This window comes from Crinia signifera, chromosome 1, assembly GCF_055691185.1.
Source record: "Crinia signifera chromosome 1, ASM5569118v1, whole genome shotgun sequence".
NCBI classification, from domain to species: Eukaryota; Metazoa; Chordata; class Amphibia; order Anura; family Myobatrachidae; genus Crinia; species Crinia signifera.
In genome coordinates this window covers 123778381-123805391 of record NC_139217.1, presented here as the reverse complement: position 1 = coordinate 123805391, position 27011 = coordinate 123778381, and the positions used below count along the sequence as shown (strand labels likewise).

The window sequence follows — 27011 nt, the reverse complement described above, 5'->3', positions numbered from 1 at the left end:
AGGGTGTAGAATTGATAACATTTGCCTCACTCTGCCTATTTGATTATTGGTACAATTGCTTGGTGTACACCTTACCCTCCCTTCCCATCCTGTTTAACTTTTGACTATTTTTGCTTCGTAATATATCTACTGATTGTGGTCTTCTATGTGATTGTATTGTTTTGAAATTGTCAATAAAAATTTAATTTAAAAATTTAATTTGAAAATATTTTTTTTTTTTTTTTTAAACACACGTTCACAGCTCAAAGTGAAAGTACATTGCAGAAGCCGTCATTTTGATGGGCTTTTAACTAGTTATGGTTTAAATTGCAAAACAAGGAGTACAAAAGTGAAGCACTACATAATTTGTTTCTTCAGCTGTGCACTGTAATCATTTCATTAATGTTCTGGCACATTGCTGCCTCAACACATTTCATCATAAAATCATTGTCCAACAAGTGGTGAAAAATACTATCTACTCCACCCAATTATAAACAAGACAAAGAATACATTTTATATGACAGGCTCACTGAAATATATCCAGTCTACAATTTTCTAGAATACTAAATTGTACACACAAAAAAAGGGATTTTACAAGAATAATAATGTAACTTCAGAGTCTGCAAACTTTTGTATGAAAAACACACTTAGAGGCGAAGTTCTCACCCCACAAATTAGTGCGGTAACAGACTAACTGGTACTCTTTACCTAGCACGGCGCCCACGATGTCCATCGCGGTCATCGGGGGTAAAAAATCGCGGGCATCGCGGCCATCGCATGCACTAAAAAAACGGGTGCGACGCGATGCCCGCGATAATCAATGTTAAAAGTGTGAATGGACGCGATTTTACTGTTCAATGCCTCAATGCCCGCGATTTTTCCATAGGAAACAATGTTAAATGGGCCACAGAGCCCTAATAGTCCCAATGAAGTCTGAAATGGCCCCCACAATTGTTAACGCCACCCCACGATCAACGTGAACCCGAAGCGTGGCGAGCGCAGCGAGCCCGCGAGGGGCGGCGGTACGCGTCCTCCGACCTTTTCATACCCCCACTATCCACGTCGGCGTGGAGTTGAGAATAGAATAGTGTGGCGAGCGCAGCGAGCCACCGAGCCCGAAGCGTGGCGAGCGCAGCGAGCCCTGCGAGGGGACGCGGATACCTATGAAGCCCGCGAAGGGACGCGTTTACCTGTGAAGGTATCCGCGTCCGCTCGCCACACTATTCTATTCTCAACTCCACGCCGACGTGGATAGTGGGGGTATGAAAAGGTCGGAGGACGCGTACCGCTGCGCTCGCCACGCTTCGGGTTCACGTTGATCGTGGGGTGGCGTTAACAATTGTGGGGGCCATTTCAGACTTCAGGGGGACTATTTGGGCTCTGTGGCCCATTTAACATTGTTTCCTATGGAAAAATTGCGGGCATTGAGGCATTGAACAGTAAAATCGCGTCCAATCACACTTTTAACATTGATCCCTATGGGAAATCGCGGGCATCGCGTCGCACCCGGTTTTTAGTGCATTTGATGGCCGCGATGCCCGCGATGGGCGCCGTGCTAGGTAAAGAGTACCGACTAACTTTATAGCAGCTTGGACCCACACAGTTTTCTTTGAAGCTCACTAGGGCTGCTTACAGAATTGTGCAAATTCTGGGTGATATCGGGCCGTGATATCTGACTCAAGTTGTAAAATATCTAAAATTAGATTTTAAAAAGTAGAAACTTAAAAAGTAGAACCCTGCAATTATACACAAGACTGACATTTATAAATACTTTCAAGAATATGACATTTTATTTATTTACAGTTTCTTATATAGCGCAGCATACTCCGTTGCATTTTACAATTGGAAACAACAGTGATAAAACAAACTGGGTGGTAACCGGCCGCCATTGAGGTAGGGGGACCCTGCCCGCGAACTTGCAATCTAGATGGTGACGTGGTCAAAATATTTGATATATTTAAATTATTATTTATACAGGTTGAGTATCCCTTATCCTTAGTTTCCAGAATGTTTTTTTTTTTTTGCTAAAAGCACTACTGAGGCGTCTATAACTGGCACTAAATATGTGCAAGAAATAGGATTTTGGGTACCTACCGGTAAATCCTTTTCTCGTAGTCCATATGGGATACTGGGCTTCACTACTATGGGGATTGAGACCTCCGCAGGAGAGACAGGCACATCAAAGAACTTTAAGTGTGGGTGCACTGGCTCCTCCCCTCAATCTCCCTCCACTAGTCAGTTAATGCAAAAACTGTGCCGAAGGAGAGCATGTGAGGAGTATGTGATAATGTATTGTGGTGAGATTCATCCAGCACACCCAAACGAAGAAAGCAACTTATAAAAAGAGGTGAATCCTAACAACTTTAGAGGACACCTGTAACTGTAAACAAGGCTATAGACATATCTATGCTATAGAAAACAAGGCAATAAGCCTAACATGAAGTAGAATCTGACAGCAGAAAAGCCGCACCGAGGTGGGCTCCCAGTATCCCATATGGACTACGAGAAAAGGATTTACCGGTAGGTACCCAAAATCCTATTTTCTCTACCGTCCAATGGGATACTGGGCTTCACTACTATGGGGAGGTCCCAAAGCTACCAGAACGGGTGGGAACGTGCGGAGTCTGCTGTAAAACCGCATTCCCGAACTGGGAATCCTCCCTGGCCAGGGTGTCAAACTTGTAGAACTTCACAAATGTGTGTTGCCCTGACCAAGTTGCGGCCCTGCAAAGCTGCATAGCCGGCACCCCTCGAGCAGCAGCCCAAGAGGTACCTACAGACCTGGTTGAATGAGCCTTTACTGAAAAAGGAAGCGATAGACCAGCTGATGCATAAGCCTGTTGGATAGTACATCTTATCCACCTAGCAATGGTACGCGTTGAAGCAGGTAAACCCTTCTTCTGCGCATCATAAAGCACAAATAGGCTGTCTGTCTTACGGATCCTAGCTGTGCGCTTGACATACCCCTTAAGGGTGAGGACCACATCCAAGGTATCTGGAATATCCGGGTGTGCCGCGCCAGAAGGAACCACAATAGGTTGGTTTAGGTGGAACCCTGACACCACCTTTGGAAGGAATTGTGGTCTAGTCCTGAGCTCCGCCCTATCGTTGTGGAACACAAGGTAAGGGCTCCGACAAGATAAGGCCCCAAGCTCGGACACCCTCCTGGCCGAAGCTAGAGCCAGCAGAACAACTGTCTTCCAAGTAAGGTGTCGCAGCTCAGACTCCTCCAAAGGAACAAACCGGGCTGATTTTAAGAAAGTAAGAACTATTTCCAAATCCCATGGTGCAGTGGGAGGTACAAAGGGGGGCTGAATCCTCAGAACCCCCTGTAAGAAGGTTTGCACTTCCGGCAAGGCCGCAATCTTTTTCTGGAAAAACACAGACAATGCGGAGATTTGGACCTTTAAGGAACCCAATCTGTGTCCCTTATCCAAACCAGCCTGGAGGAAACGTAACAGGCTATTTAATCGAAAACTGGCCGGAGGCAAGCCATTCCTCTCGCACCAGGCAATATATCTTCGCCATATTACATGATAATGAGAAGCAGTCACCGGCTTCCTGGCTTTTATCATTGTAGTGACGACAGAGGGATGGAGACCCCTGTTGACTAAGATCTGCCGCTCAACCTCCAGGCCGTTAAACGTAGCCGCTGTAAGTCCTGAAAGACGAACGGGCCCTGGAGAAGCAGGTCTCTTCTTAGGGGCAGACGCCACGGGTCTTCCACTAGCATGGCCTGAATGTCCCCGTACCAGGCCCTTCTTGGCCAATCTGGCGCCACCAGTATGGCCTCCGTCCCCTGATGCCGGAGCCGCTTTAGCACCCGAGCCAACAGGTGGGAACAGGTACACCAATTGGAATTCCCAGGTCCAGGTGAGAGCGTCCACTGCTATCGCCCCTGGGTCTCTGGTCCGTGCACAGTACATTGCTACCTTGTGGTTCAATCGTGAAGTCATCAGGTCGATCTGAGGGAGCCCCCACAGATCCACTATGGCATCGAACACTTGAGCGTGAAGGCCCCACTCTCCCGGGTGAAGATCGTGACGCCTCCCAGTTGTCGACTCCCGGGATAAAAATGGCAGACAGGGCCTGGACATTCTGTTCCGCCCAAGACAGAATCTTTGACGCTTCTCTCATGCAAGGCATGCTCTTGGTACCACCCTGCCGATTTATATAGGCCACAGTGGTGGCATTGTCCGACTGGACCTGGATCGCCTTGCCCTGTAACAATGGAGCTGCCTGTAACAGGGCATAGTAGACCGCCCTCAACTCCAGCTTGTTGATATGAAGGCCCGACTCCAGTGGAGACCATCGACCCTGGAGGCGGACTCCCTGTCTGACAGCTGCCCAGCCCCTCAAGCTGGCGTCCGTGGTTACCAAAGTCCAGTCCTGGATCTGGAACCATCTGCCTGCCAACAGATTGGATGAATCTAGCCACCACTGTAGCGAGATCCTGGTTCTTGTTGCAAGGCCAATCCTTCTGCGCATCTGCAGGGGGGAGCCGGACCACTTTGTCAGAATATCCAATTGCAGGACCCTGGAATGGAAACGGCCAAATTGTATTGCTTCGAATGAAGCCACCATCTTGCCTAGAAGCCGGAGGCAAAGATGGATCTGTACCAGAGGAGACTGTAGGACCTCCCTGACCAGCTGTTGTATTGCACTGACCTTTTCCATCGGCAGAAAGACTCTTTGCTCCGATGTATCCAGGATCATGCCCAAGAAAACCATCCTCTGGGTCGGAACCAGTGATGATTTGGACATGTTCAGGATCCACCCGTGGTCTCTTAGCACTTGCATGGACAGATTGAGAGCACTCCTCAAAGCCTCTGCCGACCCTGCCTTTATTAGCAGGTCGTCCAGGTATGGCACGACATTCACCCTTCGAAGTCTGAGTAGTGACATCATTTCCGCCATTACCTTTGTAAAAACCCGCGGGGCAGTCGACAGGCCGAAAGGTAAGGCCCGGAATTGGTAATGGTCGTTCCCCAAGGCAAACCTGAGATAGATTTGGTGTGGGGGCCAAATGGGGATGTGTAAATAGGCGTCCTTGACGTCTATAGAGGCCAAGAACTCCCCTCTCTCTAGACCGGCAATCACGGAGCGCAAGGACTCCATCCTGAACTTGAACACACGCAGGAAGGGGTTCAGTGATTTTAGATTCAGGATGGGCCTTACTGAGCCGTCTGGCTTCGGTACCAGGAATAAGTTGGAATAATATCCCTGGCCCGCTCCGTGCTTGGCACCGGTACAATTACCTGAGACTGAAGCAGCCTGGTAATGGCCCCCTGAAGGAGAACCTGATCCTCCTGGGATGCTGGAAGGGCCGACCTGAAGTATCTTCTGGGAGAAGGGTTTGTCGAATTCCAGCCTGTAACCTAGAGAAATGAGATCCCTGGCCCAGGAATCCAGACCAGAGGCGTCCCACACCTGGCTGAAATGCAACAATCGCACTCCCACCGCGAGAGAGTCTTGTGGCGGGAAAACCCCGTCATGCTGCAGGCTTGGAGGAAGCCGCGGCATTGGGACGGTCCTGGGTGCTGGAGGAGTTGGGCTTCCTAAACTTGCCTCTGGTGCCTCTGTTGGCATTGGAGGCGCCCCTAGCTTTGGGGCGAAACCTGTTCCCACGAAAGGACTGCTGGGAAGTAGCTGTGAAGGTACGCTTTGCTACTGTGGGAGCTGATGGGAGGAAGGTAGATTTTCCTGCCGTGGCCTTGGAAATCCAACCGTCTAATTCGCTTCCAAAAAGCCATTCTCCTGTAAAGGGAATACCCTCCACACTCTTTTTAGAGTCCACATCCGCAGACCACTGACGCAGCCACAGGGCCCGTCTGGCTGAAACCGCCATGGCTGAATTGCGTGCGTTTATTGCGCCCAATTCTTTTTGCGCTTCGCACAGGATCTTAGCGGTATCCTGAATATTACGCAGGCTGTGGCCAATCTGAGCCACAGTCATGTCACCTAACAACCCTTCCTGAATCTGGGTTGACCATCCAGCAGCTGGCTAGAACTGGGCGCTGGGAGGCCCCACTAGCCGTGTATATGGACTTGAGGGTAGCTTCCAGCCTCCTGTCCGCCCCGTCCTTAAGAGTGGATACACCTGGGACTGGTAACAACACCTTTTTAGAAAGGCGGGAGACAGATGAGTCCACTACTGGTGGCTCCTCCCACTTCTTCCTGTCCAAAGGTTCAAAAGGATAAGCATTAGTGAACCGCTTTGAAAGAGTAAACCTCTTATCAGGGTTTTGCCATGCAGCCCTGAAAACCGTTTCTAACTCCGCCTGCTCAGGGAAGTATACTGGCTGTTTCCTCTGAGTCATGAAGAAAGGATCTCCTTCTGCGGATGCCTCCACCGGGAGATCTAAAACATCCCTGATAAGCGGTTCAGGACCATGCACTGCTGCCTCAGGGACTTGTTCCTGCAGAACCTGCTCCTCACCCTCCTCCAATATGTCCTCATCATCATCATCTGAATCAGGGGCCATCGCAGCAGCCGGCCTCTTTTGAGGCTGTGCGGCAGGAGGAGGTACATTAAGAGTATGAAGAATATCCACCCTGGCAGCTAACATGGACAATTCCCTCTGAACCCTCTGCGTTTGCTGAGTGTTAGTGGAAAGCTGTGAAGCCACAGAATCCAACAATGTCTTTATGTTGGAGGCCCAGACAGGCTCCTGCTCGTCAGCCTGAGATGGCCCCACAAGCTGTGGGGGCACCCCACTGATCTGAGTGTCAGCACTACTGGGCTGTGGTGACATACAAGCCTCACAAGTGACTTGGGACTGTGATTTGGGCACAAACTTGGTGCTACACACCATACAAGTGAACTTTTTCACCATGATGAGACAGTACTACAGTGTACAGCAGTACAATACAACCCCCACGCAGTCACACACGTGCACACACCACACCGCTGGATTAAAAAACAGACTATGTGCTTGTTTTATGTGTGTCTGTAACTAATCAGTGGGGGAAAAACAGAGCAATTGAGGAACCAAGTGCACCCCTAACCTGAACTCACAGATCTGGGTGAGCTGGTAACGCTAAACACAGTGATATCAACAACACAGTGTCTAAAATAAGCCAGATAGCGCAGCAGCGCTAAATCGCTATAAAACCTGCTGTCTCCGCCGTGCTGCAAGGACCCGGATCCACCACGCCAGTGAGGAGCCCTCTGTAATGGAGTCTGGCAGCGTGTAAAGAAGCAGGAAGTGACAGCGCGCGCCCAGCAGAGCTTGGTCCCGCTCTGAGTGAAGCCCCGCCCCCCTGTACACGGAGCTGGCGCTTACATACGTTTATACTGACATATAATAAAAAGGTATAATATTACATACATATACCCTGAGGGGTGTCCCTGGTGTCCAGCGGCAGCACCCCTATGCCAGTTTCCAGACGCGGGGTTCACGCGGTCCCTGCTAGAAGGCCGCCATTACTGCCCGTCGTCTTGCCGCACCAGAAATGGCTGCGGGGTCCCCTTGTGGGACCCCCAGCCTGTACTCACCACTTGAAGTCTTCAGACCTGTCAGGGGGTGTGCGGCGGCTAGGAGGCTTGCTCGCCACAGCGCAATGCTGTGCGGTGACAAGCCCCACACAGGACCGAATTGTCCTGTAGCAGGGTCAGCTCTGCACCTGAAGAGGTCGGGGACTGACCCTTCCCCTGACACCCACGAAGCAGGACAGCTGTGTGGTCACCACAGCGCCCCAAAATAACAAACTTTGAAAATAAATGTAGAAAAAACTCTGGAGCATCCAGAAGCACTGCCTCTCCTGAGGCACATTTTTCAAAACTGACTAGTGGAGGGAGATTGAGGGGAGGAGCCAGTGCACCCACACTGAAAGTTCTTTGATGTGCCGGTCTCTCCTGCGGAGGTCTCAATCCCCATAGTAGTGAAGCCCAGTATCCCATTGGACGGTAGAGAAAGTAATTGCTTGCCATTCATATTCAGTGCCATTAGGTTGACACATGTTGGGTCGACGTACAGCAAGCACGACAGGGGTGTAGGTCAACATGGGTCACGGTCGACAGGGACTGTATCCCTGCTCATGAGAGCTTACATTCTAAAGCAGAGGGGCAGACAAACGGGTGGCACAGATGGGGAGACAGTGAGCATGTAACAGAGAGTTTAGGTAAGATTTGGCTGGGTTTGTGAAGATGTGGGTCTTGAGAGCCCGTTTGAAGTACACACGATATCGCCGACGATGCCTGCTCCCATGTTTTCTCAGCAACATTCTCTATCATCATCTGTAGAGGCAGGATGACTGGGGAGATAGCGGGAGCCATGACACCCCCCCTTTTTTACTCATAGTGACTGGCATTGGCAAGTATGTATTGATAGGTCCTGTAAATTAGGAGGTGACCAGGTACACACATCATTTATTTTGTACCCACCTTTATAAAACCACCTCTTAATTCCTTTAATTGATCTATCCATATATCATGTTTAGTCCTATCTAAAGGATCATTCTTATTTAATTTGGTAATAGAAATCTTTTCTTTTCAAAGCACTCGGCTCTGAATGAATGACAGCTAAGCATCTGTGTAGCATTTGCCTAACCTTCATTATACATTCATATTATTTAAACTTGTATCCCAAAATTTCAGATCTACAGAAATACTGCTGCCAGCAAGGCTGCCTGTACTAGCGGGCTGCTGACTAATTAAATCAAATAATATGTTTGTGGGAGGAGAGACATAAGTGAACCCAACTTCATCTGGTCAGGGTACAACAAACAGCCTACACAAAGAAATATAAAAAAAAAACAATATGAATTTTCTTATACACATCAAGGGGAGATGAACTCCTCCTTACTACTCGAATGTTTGAAAGTACAATTTAATGTAAAATATATTATCGTTTATTTATATGGCGCCACAAGGGTTTTGCGTACCTCAGCAGCATTCAGCTGTGGATGATTACAACAGTCACCTAGGGGGTTATTCTAGTCCATTCTTTCTGACAAAATCCTTCTTAGATGGACAAAACCATGTGCACTGCGGGTGGGGCAGATGTAACTTGTGCAGAGAGAATTAGATTTGGGTGGGGTTTTTCTTCAAAGTGAGATCTATATTGAAGTGTAAAATCATGCAGTCAGTATTTTCCCTGCACAGAAACAAAATAACTCACCCATATCTAATTCTCTCTGCACATGTTACATCTGCCCCCCTGCAGTGCACATGGTTTTGTCCATCTAAGAAGGATTTTGTCAGAAAGAATGAACTAGAATAAACCCCCTTATGTGAGTGATTTTCTCTATTTGGGAATGTGGATAACAAACACTGAACTGCAGACCAGAGTCCAGGTGACATTTCTGGCCATGGAACTTTTAAAGGGCAATAATATTAAAGGGCCTAATTCAGACTTGAAGGCAAAGCTGATTTTTCTCTCAAATTGACATAACCATGTGTAACTGTTGGTGGGGAAGATTTAACATGTGCAGGGAGTTAGATTTGGGTGGGAGTTATTCAAACTGAACTTTAAATTGCAGTGTAAAATAAAGTTCTAGGTCAATGGTTAACACCTTGGAATTGTTCCCGCTAAACTGTTTTAGAGGGGTGCTGTGCCCTGTCCGATTTTTAAAGGGCAAAATGCGCCCTGCCACTCCAGCAGCGCCCCGCTAAAACAGCCTGCTGCCTGTCTTGCTGGTGTGCCCGGGGAAGCTCCAGGCACCGCAATCTCGGTGGCACTAGGCTTCCCCGGCAGCTCAGGGAGTTCAGCAGGGCCCAGTCCGCTCCCTTGCACGACGGAGGCAGCCCAGGAACGCCCCCTTTAGTGACGCAGCGGCTCGGGCATGCCTCCTTTAGTGAGGTTGGCAGCCCGGGCACGCCCTTTTTAGCGACGTCGGCGACCCGGGACCGCCTACAACATTGACGTTGGCGAGCAAGGTCCACCCCATTGCGCTGCCCCCGTGCAGCGGCGCCCTGCCCCAAAAATTCCTAGAGGGAACACTAAAAAAAGGTCGACAAGCTTATGGTCGACATAGACACGGTCACGTTTTTTTTGTCTATGTCCACATGGACACTGTATAATAGTACTGCTGCGCTAGGCACACTGTTATATTTCCATTCTATGCCCACTTCAATAGTAAAGTATGGAAAAAAAACACTGTGTAAAAAAGGTCAACCATAAGATGGTGTTGACCTTTTGTCAATGTCGACATTGGGTATGTTGACCGATTCGAGGTGTCTACCTAGTCACTGTCAACCATTAGTGGTTGATCTAAACATTGTTTACTCAGTGACCGCATACCCACAATACAGAGAACTAAAAATAACTACCCGAAAAACAAAACAGAGCACAGGTAACAATTAGCAGAACAATTCTTAGCACACAATAGAGTGTAGATGCAGGGTAGCAAGTAGATGTCCGCTAACTACCAGGTAGTCGTAGGTAGAGATGACTGATTAAAAGTGAGAAGAGATGTGGTTATAGATGGTAGTTGAGTAAAGGTGCCCATATACTAGTCCAATTTGGTCCTCTTTTCACCCAATCCAGATGGATCAGTGTTCAAAGACCCCAGAAAGACAACTGATTGGAAAGTTTCTAAAATTAATTTCTCAAAGTTCATATAAAAACCTAGATTCTGGAGGAGTGACAGGAAAATACCTGCGGCGTAAAAGGGGAATGCTGTTGTGCATGCACTACCAGGTTACCTAGGTAGATAATACAGCGAGCCCCTTACTGTCTGAGGTGTTTAATTACTGCCTTTAAGATGCATGTAGACTGTATTGGACAGTCCGAAAACCATAACAGTACAGTAGTATGGAATGTCTATATGCCTCCTATGATTTGGATGTACCAGTATCATGTTAAAGGCCTCCTTCAGGTCTGTTTAGATACAATGGTCAGCTTGGGCCAGCCTAAATAGTATATCTGTTAAACCGTTCATATGGCAAGACCAAGGTTTCATATATTGGTTTAGAGACTTCACATACAGTACACGCCTAGATGAACTGTCCCATTTCCTTACAGGGATATGGCACTGAACCAACCTATTTGGAATTGTCTACCAACTCTATCTAGTCCTGTTAAATAGACAGGGATATTATGTCATTCAGCAGGGAGCTAGTATTCCCTGGACAGGGGTGTAGCTGGCTAGGAAAATTAACAAATGAGAAGATGCCCCCCACCTGTCCACACAAGCTATTAGGACCAAATATCGAATAGAACACTGTGCAAATCCCTTCCTCTCTTAGTAATACAGGACCTATGTGCCAGCAATCAGCTGATTCCAAAAGGCATAGCACTGATCCCGTGAGAGCACACACCCGTTGACCAACAGAAACACACTCAATATGGGCGCTGGCTCTGTGTACCATTTAAAGCCCACTACCTGACACCCACGTCACCGATGTAAACAAGCCTCTCCCGAGGTGAAACACGCGTCATCCGACACTACCCGTGGTGGCGGCGTACACGGGCAAAGGACGCAGAGACTGCTTGTATTGTGCTCCCGCTCAACTCGGCTCACACACACTTCTTAAGGTAACCAGCGGCTCTCTCATCAGTGAGTGTCAACCAGCGTTCCTGCAATACCTTGCAGTAACAGGACTGCTAACATCTGACAGTAGAAGCCACCGTCTTTCTTCCTTCACCTAACTGCTTATCTGAATCAGTACCCCTCTGATTTTTGGGACTATTACCGTGATTATGACCCAATGGTGACAGAGGGCTGAGAATGAAAGCACTGGGTACTTTATAATTGGCAAACTGCAACAAGCACTCATATTATACTAATGTCTGCAAATAACATATAGTGCATTAAAAGCCATTTTGCCTGTCATACAATTTTCTCACACGCTCTCATCAGTTAGTACAGATACTTAGGTTGTCCTGCAATGCAATTAAAGCAACAGGTCCCTTATATCACAGAAAACTGACAGCAGAAGTGTGACTTGGTTTCTGACCTTAAATCACACCTGTCACTTCTCATCCTGAGTCCGCTGCAGAGTACTGCATGACTCAGAAACAGCAGAGTCCTAGGTGACTAGTATTTAAGGCGGGTGCTGGACGGGGTCCCAACAGTTGGGATCCCGACAGGCATTCACCCAACGTCGGGATCCCGACTGTCAAAACACCGACAGCCGTGTTCGTCCATGACCCCCACAGAGGGAGAATAGAATAGGTGGCTCGCGTAGCGAGCCACGGGGCCCACAGCGTGGCGAGCGCAGCGAGCCCGCAAGGGGCTTTGTTGCGCTAGCCATGCTGTTTGGGTCCAGCCAGTCGGGATCCCGACATCGGGATAATAACTGTTGGGATCCCGACTGTCGGACCCCTATACCACACCCTTTAAGGCACCTCATACCACCATTAACTATCCTACACACTTTGGTTTATTAGGGACATATCCTACACTTGGATGTGCGGTCCAGGAAACAAGTTTTTGGATAACTTGTCTCTCTTCTCTCCATAGTGCTTGGTGTATTATTTATGTGAGAAATATCTTGGGTACTTGTGTACTTTCACGGCTCCCACGATGTGCATCATACATGGAAAAATCGCATCGCATGTGATCTGATGCGATGCGATGTCATTTTTCACTGAAATTATGGACATGAGTTGACATCATGTAAAATGCACCCCAAATGTCATTTTTCACACTGTACCACCCCCACTATCAACGCCAACCCGAAGCGTGGCGAGCGGCGGCGGTACGCGTCCTACGACCTTTTCATACCCCCACTATTCACATCAGCGTGGAGTTGAGAATAGAAAGTGTGGTGAGCGCAGCGAGCCACCAAGCCCGAAGCGTGGCGAGCGCAGCGAGCCCCAGAAGGGGACGCGGATACCTGTGAAGCCCGCGAGGGGACACGGATACCTGTGAAGGTATCCGCGTCCCCTCGCCACGCTTTGGGCTCGGTGGCTCACGAGCGCACTTTCTATTCTCAACTCCACGCCGACGTGGATAGTGGGGGAATGAAAATAAAATCGCATGCGATTTTATCAAAAATGCATAAAAACACGGGAAAATCGCATCGCATGCCATCACATATGGCATGCGATGGCATGCGATGGGAGCCGTGAAAGTACACAAGTACCATATCTTGAAACCAATACCTATGAAAAATTATCACTAGAAGGAAGTGATTGCCTTAATGTAGACCCAGGTGTTGACACAATTGATACATGTGGAGCTACAATGTTGCGATCTTGCATTTACTAAAAACAAGAAGAGATACGTTAATATGTATTTAATAGAAACGAGCAGATTGAGTATTCTTTTTTCTTATTGATAACCAGTTTCTATTCTCTGTGTCCAAGAGGAATTCCACCTCTACAAATACTTTCCTAGATTTTGCACAACACTTTTATTGGTAAGCTGCTCAATCAGAGGTCTGTCATTCAGGTGCCAACAGGGAGGGGTAAATCTGGTTAGGAAAAAAAACAGTTTGTATCCCTATTGCACACTAAATGAGAAATATACATATAATAATCAGATAATACAGAGATCTTGGTTGCATATATCTGCAGATATATGCAACCAAGATCTCTGTATTATCTGATTATTATATGTATATTTCTCATTCAGTGTGCAATAGGGATACAAACTGTTTTTTTTCCTTTCCTAGATTTTGGGAAACTCAAATCTCACCAAATAAAAGGTAGCAGGAAATTGTTAAACACATCAAAGTATTAAACTAGCATTGTGTGTGTTACTCGAATCACTGTTGTGATCATTTCTCATTTATGTATGTATGTCTATTTTTGCCACATATTTTTAAACTATTTCATAAAAAGTTGCTGCACATACTTTTTGTACTGCCTTCTGATCACATTGCACGCAAAACGCATGCATTGTGATGCGATGCAGCCCATATTGGGTGCGATCATTGCACCGTGTATGGGCACCTTTAGAATGGTATGCTCTTCACCAGGGCTATTTTTGTGCAGGCTCTAGCAGGAACTGTTGCCCTTATTCTAGCTCACTCTTTCTGACAAAATATTTCTTAGAAGGACAAAACCATGTGCACTGCAGGTGAGGCAGATGTAAAACCCCACCCAAATCTAATTATCTCTGCACAAGTAACACCTGCCTCACCTGCAGTGCTCATGGTTTTGTCCATCTAAGAAATATTTTGTCAGAAAGAGTGAGCTAGAATAAGGGCCACAGTTCCTGCTGGAGCCTGCACAAAAATAGCCCTGCTCTTCACCTTTCGTGACCGGTGTCTGGGAGAAGCCTCGTCTGAGGACTCTGTGGCTGTCACAATGCTGTTGGTTCAAACTGATGGCTCCAACAGAATGATCCTCCGGACAATGGGCCCCTTGAATGTCTGGGGACCTTTTGCAGTATATAACCTTGACTATGAAGTCAGGGATAAGTCACTGGTGCAGATGCTACATTAAAGAGATCAGTGCTTGCTTGCCTTGTTCTGGGGGCATTCGAAATAAAATTAAAGGTCTGGCCAATCATCGGGGTACCATTACTAACAGCTTTCAATAGGACCATTTGTAAGCAGGGATTCTAAGGAGTCCGCTGGGACCATTCCTTCTCTGCTTTATCCAGGGTAAATAATACTGGCCTGCAGCGTCAGTTACTTTGAACTTGATATTTTTGCACTGGATCTTGTTACATTCTACAACCCCCAATCCACTGGGGGGTAGCCTCCCTTTATGAGTGAGCTGGGGACTGTGTACGGTCGTGACTAGTCCCTTAATGAGTGCGTTGTTGCACATACTGCTGGTCACCGGCAGGAAAATGTGCCGGCCATGGGCAAAAGAGGGTGGTCTATTACATGCCTCTGAGGTATTCCTACTGCAGGCAATACCTGGTAAAGAGATGTTATTTCCTGAACAGGAATCTTTTTAAAAAAAATATTAACTATTTGTTTGTTTCTTTTTGCCTTTCCACAACACTGTGAGAATAGGCAGGGGGAGGAGGAGACTCTGCCTGACTGGGCTCTCCTTTCTCCACAGAAACTTCCCTGCTGTCTTCCGGCCTGACAGGGTTAAATAACTTTCTTATCTTAAATAATACCTCATTCTGAGAGAAATATGCGAATTATACTCACCGATAATTCCTTTTCTTCCTAGAGATCCCATGGCAGCCATGACAGTGGGATATTCCCCTCCTCCTACCAGATTAGACAGGACTTTTTTCAGGGACCGCCCCCCTTGGGTATAACAGCTCACACCTCCCTTTCCTCTGTGTCTTTCGAGTGTCTCCGCACCAACGTCCCTGAAAAAACTTCTAACACAAAGGGTGGGAAATAAGTGGCTGCCATGGGATCTCTAGGAAGAAAAGGAATTATCGGTGAGTATAATTCGCATATTTCTTCTACGATCCCCATGGCAGCCATGACAGTGGGACATACCCAAGCTGTACAATAAACGGGAGGGAGCCAATATGAATGCAATAGTAATTTATTCAAGAGACTTATCTTATGGACAAGGCCTCTTCGATTACAAGATTCCCAAAGTGGGCTGTAGACACATTCAAGGCATAGTGGTTAGTAAAGGTATGGACGGATGACCATGTAGCGGCTTGACAGATCTCCGATACCGACGCCTTGGCCCTTCTAGCCCATATTGTGGCCACTGCCCTGGTTGAATGTGCCTTGATGATTGGAGGCGGTCTCCTATCTTCATTTTTGTAGGCGAATACGATAACTTCTCGTACCCATCTCGAAATGGTTTGTTTCGTGGCCCTAGAGCCCTTCTTCGGACCCTCAGGAATAATGAATAAGTGATCAGACTTTCTGATCTCCTTCGTACGGTCCAGATACACAGAAACTGCTCTCACCAGATCCAGCGTATGATAGGCCTTCTGTTCGTCATTAATCGGCTCAGGGAAAAACCTAGGCAAGGATATTTCCTGATTTAAGTGGAACGCTGATATGACTTTCGGCATGAAGTCTGGGTGAGTTCTCAGCACAACCCTGTCAGGGAAGATCACTAGGTACGGTTCCTTGATCCAGAGGGCCTGAATCTCGCTGACCCTCCTCGCCGATGTTATAGCTATCAGGAACAGTACCTTCCATGTTAGGTACTTTACCGAAGAGTCTTCCAGGGGTTCAAATGGCTGTAGCATCAGTGCTTTTAGCACCAAATTCAGATCCCAAGGGGCCACTAAAGATTTTCTTGGGGGCCGTATTCCCTTGATTGCTCTGCAGAACTTCTTTACTAGCTTTTCTTCAGCTAATCTTCTGTCCAACAGCACACTGAGAGCAGAAATTTGTGACTTAATGGTGGCTACCGCCAGCCCCAACTCGAACCCTTCATACAGGAATTGCAAGACTTTGGCCGTAGAGATATCGGCAAACTGACCCTCAAACTTCCCCCATGAGATGAACTTCTTCCAGGTTTTGTAATATATTAGCGAGGAACCTTCTTTCCTTGCTTTCAACAATAATTCGGTCACTTGTTCAGACAAGTTATGACGCTTCAGGGTCGCCCGCTCAATCGCCATGCCCTCAGCGAGAAGCTCTCTGGCTCTGGATGACATATTGGTCCCTGTTTCAACAGGTCTGGTATCACCGGCAACACCCAAGGTGGTTGCACTGCCATTCTTAACACTGAAGTAAACCAGGCTCTTCTGGGCCAAAATGGAAGCACTATCAGTACTTCCACTCGGCCCTCTCTGATTTTCTTGAGCACTCTGCTGATCATGGGAAATGGCAGGAAGACATATCCCAGAGTGAACTCCCATTTCACTGAAAACGTGTCCAGCGCCGTGGCTTGTGGGTGAAAGGATTTCGAGCAGAATCTGCTCACCTTCTTGTTGGAGAACGAAGCCATCAGGTCTATCTCGGGATCGCCAAATCTGGCGACTATTTGACTGAAAACCTGTTGATTGCAGGTTGTTCACTGCCCATGACATGATCTTCTCCAACACTCTCAGTACAGGTAAACTCCTTGTACCCCCTTGGTGGTTTATATGTGCCACTACTGTCATATTGTCTGACATGATCCTTAGGTTGGTATTCCGAAGTTTGTCTTGTAGGCAACAGATTGCTTCCCAAACGGCGAGCAATTCTCTGACATTGGATGACCTCGCACTGTCTTCTGTGGTCCAAGACCCTTGTACCGAACTCCTCCCGAGGTGAGCGCCCCAACCTTGAAGACTCGCATCGGTCGTCATCACCACAAATTCTGGGTTTGAGAGACTGGAGCTTCTTGTCCTCAAGCCAGAGCTCCACCACCTTAACGAATTCTTCGTCTTGGCATTCAGGACTATCTGGAACCCCTCGTGGGTCTGATTCTTCATGAATGGGAGCAACTGCCACTGTAGCTTCCTCATGTACCACTGGGCCCATGGAATGATATGTATACACGATGTCATCATCCCTAGAAGCTGTAGCGCCATCTTCAGGGAGCAACTTCCTTCTGTCAATAACAGTTGCGTCAGATTTTGTATTTTCAGACAGCGGTCTACCGACAGGCTCACTGAAAATTTTACTGTGTCTATAAGAACACCCAGGAACTTGATTGTCTGGGATGGCTGCAGCTGACTTTTTTCTTGGTTGATCACCCAACCATGCTCCTGCAGAAATTCTATTGTAGTTTTGACACTCATCTGGACCTCTTTCACTGATCTTCCTGCCAGCAATAGGTCGTCCAGGTACGGCCAGATTTTAATTCCCTGCTTCCTCAGCTCTGCCACAAGTGTCACCAAGACTTTTGTGAACACTCTCGGCGATGTCCTGAGCCCGAAGGGAAGGCAGGTGAATTGATAATGTTGGTTGAGAAGCGAGAACCTGAGAAACTTTCTGTCCTCTAGTGAGACGGGGACGTGATAATAAGCGTCTTTCAGGTCTATGGACGCTAACCAATCTTCTTGCCTGAGACCCATAAGGATAGAACTTATAGTTTCCATCTTGAACTTTAGTTTCTTGATAAAGAGATTCAATCCTCTCAGGTCCAAGATGGTCCTGAAACCACCTGTACTCTTCTCCACTAAAAAAAGATTCGAATAATACCCCAGACCTACTTGGTCTTTCGAGACATGTTCTATTGCTCCTATTTGTAGAAGCTGTAGAATCTTCAAGGTGAGAGTCTCTTTTTCCAGTTTCTTCACTGGAACTCTTGACCTGACAAATTTGTTCTTCCAAGGCCTCCTTAGAAATTCTATTTGGTAGCCCCTTTCCACAATGTTGTTGACCCATCTGTCTGATATCGATGTCTTCCAGATTTCCGAAAACTGAAACAACCGGGCTCCAACTCTCACCATTGAACCACCGTCATAACTTGGAACCTCTCCGATACTGTTGACGAAAGGACTGGCGAGTCATATTCGGATTCCCCCTACGGGAGTACTGGCGACCGGGCCGATAACTTCTTGCCTCTCTATAATTCTGCCTGCTAGACGTAGGGATGGGAAACCTATTCCTCCTGTCTTGGGGTAGTCTCACGGATTTTCCCCCCGGAATTCTCTGGATCATCGAATCCAATTTTGAGCCGAACAAGAACCCGCGTTCAAAGGGTAGTGCCGTTAGACGATTTTTTGGAGTTGGCATCCGCACTCCAGGGTTTGAGCCAGAGCGCCCTCCTGGCCGTCACCCCTTGTGCCATCGCTTTAGCCGAGAACGACACCGCGTCCAAAGAGGCCTCACACAGGTACTCGATAGACTTCTGTATGGTCTGTAAGCTTCTCAGCAGATATTGCTTGGAAATCTTCTCGGTTATGTCTGTATGGAGCTCCGACGACCATAGCCTCATTGCCCTTGCCACTGAAGCAATAGCCACACTGGACTTAAGCGATAGCGCAGAGGTCTGGTGCAATTTCCTAAGCGAATTTTCGATCTTCCTTTCCATAGCGTCTTTAAACGCCGCCCCATCTTCCAGCGGTATGGTTGTTCTAGACGTCAGCTCTGCCACCGCTGCATCAACCTTGGGCACTAGACACCACTTCAGGAAATCCTAATCTTTGAAAGGATACATTTTATCCACTCTCGCCCATCCAGCCATCCTTTTATCCGTGTTGACCCATTCCTTATTGATCATCTCACGGACTACTTTGTGAACCGGGAATGTTCTTCCTTTCTTCGATCTATCTTCGAAAAGTGGATATGCTGTGGTGTCTGAAACTTCCGGGTAATTCATGGATTTGTAAATGCTTTTCAACACACTTTCCACCAATTCGAGATTGAAAGATCTCACATCTTCCTCTATTTCACCTTCCTCAATGTCCTCTGCTTCCAATGGTTCTAACTCCTCTGAGGAACCACCCCCTTCTGTCAGCATTCCAGCCTGCTCCCGAGACCTCTTGGGTTTCTGAGACTGCAAGAACTCCTCTTTAGAGACGAATGACTTTTGCATCCAATCCATTAGTTTTTTAAGGACATCCGATTGGTCCGACTTATCCACCTTAGGCTGTGGGATTTTGTCACACTCTTCACACAGAGTCCTCTTATCAGCACTAGCAAATTCCTTGTCACAACTCATGCAGGTGCAGGTAAGGAATTTCTTCTTAGCTGTCCTTTTCTTATGAACAGGTAATTTAGGCACACTGGAAACAAAGCAGAAACCTAACTAGTATCATGCAAAAATAAAATCAAACTAATGCCCAAAAAACCAAAGGGCTTACCTCAAAGGGGCAATGTCAGGCTGCTGGGAAGAAGGTCCTTGCTGCTGCTGGCTTTCTTCCATGGTTCTGCTGCTTGTACAACGCCATAGTAGCTGCACTGCATGTCCGTTTATATTAGGACAGCTTTAACTCTTCACATGCCAGCAGCGGTTCTGTCTGGCGATTCCAGCGCTTATTTCCGCAAAGCGGAACCAAAAATCAGGTCCCCGTTTCCGGGGACAACATTCAGGTGCACACTTGGTGCACCACTCCGGCGGAAGTGACGTTTTATGTGCACTTCCGCCGCACGCGTCTCAGCACCCGGCAGCTCTCAGCGTCGGCTCCCAGCCAGACGCTTACACGCGCTGACAGCCACGCGACAGTCTTCCCTGCCAGCTCTGTCTCCCAGCGTGTTCCACAGCTCAGATGCCTAAAGGTAATGCCGCTATACACCCACACAGAAAACGGGGGTTTTAGCATATGACATGCTGCCGGGATTTTAGCAAGTAACTGGCGCTAAGCACAGTCCTTACCCTTAGCAGCTGCTGGAGGCAGGTATCTCAAAGGCCCCACTCCTCCGCAGCTTTCCTTCTTCCCGGGAAGCCATCCCATAAGTGTAAAGAGGTAGCCCTGTTTAAAAATAAAATAACGCCCTGCCTGTCCTATCTAGACGGAGACAGGAGAAAAAGACACAGAGGAAAGGGAGGTGTGAGCTGTTATACCCAAGGGGGGCGGTCCCTGAAAAAAGTCCTGTCTAATCTGGTAGGAGGAGGGGAATATCCCACTGTCATGGCTGCCATGGGGATCGTAGAAGAAAGAGGAGGTATAAGCAGCCACAGCCATGTAATGTTTGGAGGGCCGTCTGTTTTGCTGAGGGAGGGGGATCTTATTAGTGTGTCTGTGCAAGACACAGGCTCAGATTCCTCCATCCTGAAGCGCGGAGGTAAAATGTGACCTCAGGGGGCGGGGCTTAGTCTTATATACAGCAGGTGCATGTGACCAAAGTGCACTGCCTGTGTCATGCACCCGCAGCTAAGCTTCCTGCTCCCCTGGCTGTGGGAAGCTAAGAAAGCTTTTCTTTCACTATACCGTCCCAGCATATGTTGGGGGGCTTGTACCCTTACCCACCAGCTGTTGCTAGATGGCAAGCCTTCCAACGAGCAAAGCACCTTTATGGGGGATGTGACGTCAGCTACTCGCCCTCTTCCCGCACAGGGCGCTCGGAGATCCGAGACATCACAGAGGTGAACCATTGAATGATTTCTGCAAATCATACATTTGCAGCTGTGCGGGGGATCGTGCAATGTGATGGGGGGGGGGGGGGGGAGCAGCATCTGGGGGACTCGCAAGGTTGCAACATTGCAAGTCAACCAGAATAAGGTCCAAACTACCACCAATCAGCTCTTGTCATTTTCAAACACAGACTGTAAAATGTGAGGTAGAAGCTGATTGGTTATTATCGCTCACAATCTTATGATAACTACCCTCCTTAGCCACATTTCACAACACCTCCCAAAAAAAACTGGTGTATACACACAGATCATTCATGAAAGCACAGACTACTGGAGGGGCCTGCATGTTTTTTCAAGCATCACATTCTGTTTCTCTCCAGTATAAGGGCCCATTTATCATATATTATTTGTGGCTAATTCCCAGTAAATGCCTGTTTTCGAGGGTTAGACTCAAATATTAAGTATCCCCCGAATGTATGTAGAAGGGACCACAGTAGGGATCGGAGATTCCCTCCTACATACATTTGGAGGATCCCTACAGCCCTGCCGACAGCCGTAACCACCATAGGTTTCTATGAGGAATGCAATTCTGCCCAACTTATCACTATCAGGCAGCATAGCATCCAGTCCCAAGGCTACCACCATCCCGAGATGGTGGGAGCCCATTGTAGCAGATTAGATACAGACTGTACGGCCGGCAGTGTGATCAGCACAGGTCAGCGCTACCTGCATACAGATTCCCATGCGAGTGCATGGAGATACATCAAGACATTAGGATCGTAGATCACTCTGATTTTAGGTGGTAAGATCCCACCCAGATTGCATGGTATATGTGATCATTCTTAAATGGGCACCTATAAGGTTCACACAAAAATATCTGGCATGTGGTCTCACACTCATCAAGCCCCACTGCGGTGTTATCTGCCCGACGTCAGCAAGTTCCAAACATACAGCATAAATAGGTTTTTTTTTGTGCACAGCTCATTTCTCTACTATTATACAAGGCAGGCAACACCGTAATGCAGATTATACATTTTCCAGCATATAAAGCAGAGTGTGGTTAACAATGCTACACACCACCAGCCTTGTGCAGAGGATGCGCCAGTGGGGACTGGATAGACATTTGCTATTTAATTCTAAATTATGTTTTATAATAATAATAATATTATTTTTTTATATAGTGCTTTTCTTCCATAGGACTCAAAGTCGCTTAAAATACATCAAAAACATGGTACATTGAACAAAGGCATTGGAATTGCGTGCTGCATCTAACCAATTATTGTAACAGTGATGGCCCACACAAAAGTACCGATGTGGCTAGAGATGAGAAATAAAGGAGGTGGTGGGTAAAGAATAAATAGAAATATATAAATCATTTTTATGCTTCCTGATAAACAGTGTGAACCTAGACACATCTATATATGGTATATGTAAGCCTAGGCATACACAGGACACAACTAGAATTCGGACCAATGCAGGCATGAAGACAGAGAGTGAAGCAATGCTGCATTAACTATACAGACCTACTCAAACTGATACTTACTGGCAATCGCTAATGGAATATTCTCCTGGTGGCTTCAGGGGGAGGATAAATAAACACAATGGGGGAAATGTAATAGGATGAGAGATTCAGAAAGTGAGAGATTTGCTAAGAAATCTCCAGTTTTTTTAAAGAGTCAATGATTTAAACTGCAAAACCAGTTTGATTTTGCAGTGTAAACGATTGTCGCTTTAAAAAAAAAAAAACGGGAGATTTCTTACCAAATCTCTCACATTCTGAATCTCTCATCCTATTAATCTCCCAATGATTCTGTATGTCCTGCCACCAGCCAGCCATACATCATGGACATTCTCCACTTGGTATATGCTGGCTGGATGCAGTGTGTCAAATACTGTAAATTGGATATTCCATACACATGGTACCCGAGAATTGTAATATTCAGCCTCTGCATCTCTAATAACTGTATACCAGTATTTAGCTCCAGATTTTCAGACAAAGGGCCAGTTGTAGCAAGCTTTAAAAAGGAGAGTGTTAAACAGCCAGCCAATCGGCTCCTACCTGTCATGTTAGTGTCCTGTCACCTGGGTTTGGAAAATGACAAGTAGGAGCCGATTGGCTGGTTGTTGATCACTCTACACTTTATCGCATTTTGAAGCTTGATACATCTGGCCCTTAGGGGGTGGGGTATTTATCAAAGCTTGGAGAGAGATAAAATTGTGAGAGATAAAGTACAAACCAACTAGAAAGTGATTTTTTTTTTTTCAAACACAGTCTGTAAAAAGGCAGAATCTGATTGGCTGGTACCTTATTCACACTATTTTATCTAGGTTTAATAAATACCACTCTTTATGTTTACTAACACTGTGGAAGAGTAAAAATCATTTATGTAACTGCTCAGCAATATAGTGTTTCGATTCATTGTAGAGCAAGTGTGGCAAAATAGCATAGAAATAATGACACAATATGGTTTGTCTCTGGAGACTACGTTAATTGAATGCAGTTAGGAAAAAAAAGGATAAAGGCTACAAAAATTCAGCCTTGGTGTAAATTGAAATAAGTTCTCCATGTAAAAAAAAAAAAAAAAAAATATGTAAGGAACAATATAGAAAGGAAATCATTTGGTTAGGGGACTAGAATAACTTCTGTAGGATGCAAACTTACATTATAATGAACTGCTCAATAAGGCTATAATGTCTCCCTTTAAGGTTGTTTCCTCTATCTCTACTACAAAATGCAGCGTTGTGTTATGCTTAATAACATCTGCAGCACAGGGCACAAGACCCCAGCGCAGCTGAATCTAGTACAACACTGCTAAGATTGCATGTTTTAGGACAGTAACCTGATCTCAGCAGAGGTCCCTATTACAAAGTGTGGGGTGCTAACAGGGTCTGCCCAGTGCAGCACAGGTAGTAGTGCTGGGGACAGCCAGGGCCCCAGGCTGCGAGCAGCAACTCAGAACGGGCTGCAAGGTATCCCCAGCCTCTCAGATATGCACAAGGGGTAATAAAGCATGGGAGAGGAAGGAGACAGCACCTCCTCCTCCTGTTTAAAAGTTACACCCAACTCTGCTTCCTCCACCCTCTCGAGCCTGACACGTGAAGCCTGATATAGGATGTGACATGTTAATAAACAAAAGGGAATTCTCTCAGTCAGCACAATATCAGGAGTAATACACAACATAGAGAAATGGGATATGGCACAAGATCAAAGGCAAGTGCACAAAAGCTGGGGTTCCCTAAGCGCCTCCTGCTGCCCTGCTACATACAATGTGACCAGCTCTCTATACTCATCTGCATAGTATGAGACCTGTCCTGCCAACTTTCCAGCAAACTACCTGAAATCACCGGGAGTGTGCCTTTGATGTCAGACAGGTTATATTCTGCTTGTGCCTCGGGTCACTTTCATGTGTCAGGATTTGACATAATACAGCACACACCTGTGCGAGTGTACAGGCAGCCTGTGCGATACTAACACTTCTCTGTACAATACTAACACTTATCCATACACTCTGTGCAATACTAACACTTCTCTATATCTATATGATGTGCTGATTGTGACTGGTAAGACTTATTTGTGGACATTTATAGACAAAGGGCATTTTCTTTTGTCTTCCAGTATAACCCATTACTGACAAGCTGACTACTACAGTCCATGCCCCTTTAAATGAAGTATATGGCAGGAGGAGGTAGCCTCTGCTGCCCAATAGCCCTGAGCCAGACACACGTGAGCACACTTAATGCTGTAAATCCCCTTGCTACAAAGCAGCATTAGGAAACTGGGAGATAGATTGATACTGGGCTGTAAGGGGGACTGGTAACAATGGTACACAATGGTGACTTACCCGCTTTGCAGGGATCCTTGTAGTCTATGACCTCTGATTTTTCCTCCTCGTCATAATAAGGATAGTCGTAATCAAGGCCATTACACAGGGATAACTTTTCACACCAAGTCCACATAGCCAGGAAGAAGATGGCCCAGGGGAGCATTTTCATTGCCCTCTGCGGCGATGGGGATCTACAGATCTGTGACAGGAGAGCAGGAGCTGTATTGTGGGGGAGCTGGTTCCCTTAATTAAAATCTCCTTCCCTTTCTCATTAGATCTCAATGGTGATCACATGCATAGAGCAAATGGGGGAAAAAAAGTTTGCTGCTCAGATTGCCAGAGGCATTAGCCCGTGGTTCTTGTCTGATGAGCTTTAATTATTTGATTGATGCTTTTCAGTCCGGATAAGAAGACTCCCATAAGACACAGCACGGGTTTGCCCTAGTGGAAGACAGAGCTCTGGGGCTGCTGCTTCTCTGGCTCTCTCATCCACTTGCACTTTCTGCCTCTACACAGGCCGGCTGCCAGCAAGACCTGATCTGTACAACAGTGCATCTGAGAAGCTAGAAGAGGGTAGGGGGACATGAAGAAGATCCAGTAAGCAGAAGTAAGAATACACACACAAGTACAGTAATAAATATGTATTCATTCCATTATACTCAAATGTGACCCCAAAGACATTGTTATGCAATCAGCAGCCCATCCACTCTACAATGTCTCTCTGTGAACCCGGAGAACTAATAAAAAAAATGTAACATGCAGAAAGCAATACTCAGCATCCTGCTTACTTATTCATACAATCAGGGTCAGGAACCGGACTGCCTGTGAGCAGATCCCCTGATAGCCTTAAGAAGAACACACTCACACGCAGCGCTCATTGAGATCTAGCCTGGTAATCAGAAATGTACACACCTATACGTGGGGTTCTCCTGGGGGTAGAATAGATCCTCAGCCACAATCACCAGCCGCAGCCGAATCAGCGTCCTCCTGTGCCACTGCTCCAGCTTAATGTACACTCACAGCCTTCATACTTTCCCCAGGGTTCATAAAAGGTCCATTGATTGATCACTAAATCCAAGCAAAGAGGTGCTGAAAGTGACGGCAGGGAGCACAAGGTTCTATGTGGAATAAGATGCAGCTCTCTCTCTAGATTCTCCAGCTCTGGAGTCAGGGTGAATATTCCAAAATCCTCTAAAATCCCTGATTCATCACAGTTGTGCCTGTTCTAGAACATAGCATGCAAAAAGAAATGCGGACAGCTATCTGAGCAGGACGGAAGAATTCAGTGTGTAAAAGTCAATATCTTCTACAGAAATATCAGCTGAGGTGGGATTGGACCAGTGCTGTGCATGTAGGACACTTCTGCTAATCCCGGGGTAGTAATTACATTTGAAAGTCGTAGCAAAGTAAGGTGAGATTTAGGAGAGCTCAGCCTCACGCCCCTCCCCTTGTCGTCCTCAGGCTGATGGGAGGGGAGACAGCTCTCATCCTGCTAGGGTGTCACATTTAACACCAATGCTTACTGAGGCTCACTTCTCCTTTACCACTATCCCGAGGGCATGTTTCGTTGGATGAGCAAAATTACACCTCTGTGTCTGCACTTCGATTCTTTTAGTCATGCAAAAATGCAAAGCAGGCATTGCTATGCTAAATGTGTATGTATATATATATATATATATATATATATATATATATATATATATATATATATATATATACAAACACACATACAGACACACTGTACATAGACACAATTATATTATTTACAAATGTGTGTGCGTGTATATTTGTCATATATATATATATATATATTTTTATATATATATATATATATATATATATATATATATATATATATATATATATATATATATATGGTTCTATTCAGCCTGGCACTCTACCTCGGCGTATCAGAATACCTGGGTGCCTTCTGAATCAATTTAGTATGGAGAACAGCGAGAATTCAAACAGCAGCACTCAGCAGGATTTGTGAAAAAGTCAAATAAGATTTAGTAATTTTCCAAGGTTTCGGGGCTACAAAAGACCCCTTTGTCAAGGTGTACAAAGGTTTGTGATGAATCCTGCACCAGTCCAAAATTTTATATATCCGTGTCTTGTCTTGAGTGCCACCGCAGTGTATATGTAACAACAGTGATTAAACAAACTGGGTAGAAACAAACTGACATAGAGGTAGGAGGGCCCTGCTCGCAAGCACACGAGCTGGGCTGCTCTCACCACCACACTCGAGGATCAGACACCAAACGCTGTAAGTTCAGTGGACAAAGACGTTGTTCCGCCAGGGATCAAGCAACGCCCGACACGTTTCGTCACTGGTTGGAGTTCGTCAGGGGGATATATATATCCCTTTAAAATTATTTGCAGAGGTTTGGTGGCTTAATATAACCACGAAAATAAGGCCAGCTACACAACCTAGTGATAGCTGTTCTGGATTAAAGGGATATTTTCTTTTACATCTATG

The 27011-nt window shown here is 46.5% G+C and overlaps 1 protein-coding gene across 1 annotated transcript in view; it reads right to left on the bottom strand.

The window, feature by feature from the left end:
- TLL1 (tolloid like 1) overlaps positions 1–25920 on the bottom strand; it is a 166185-nt gene extending 140265 nt beyond the window's left edge. Inside the window, exons 1-2 of the mRNA XM_083172956.1 lie at positions 25445–25920; positions 24551–25095 (exon numbers count right to left, since the gene is read on the bottom strand). Coding sequence (XP_083029082.1) covers positions 24551–24701 — 151 coding nt within the window. The 5' untranslated portion in view covers positions 24702–25095; positions 25445–25920. The remainder of the gene's footprint in view (positions 1–24550; positions 25096–25444) is intronic.
- Between the last annotated feature and the right edge of the window lie 1091 nt (positions 25921–27011).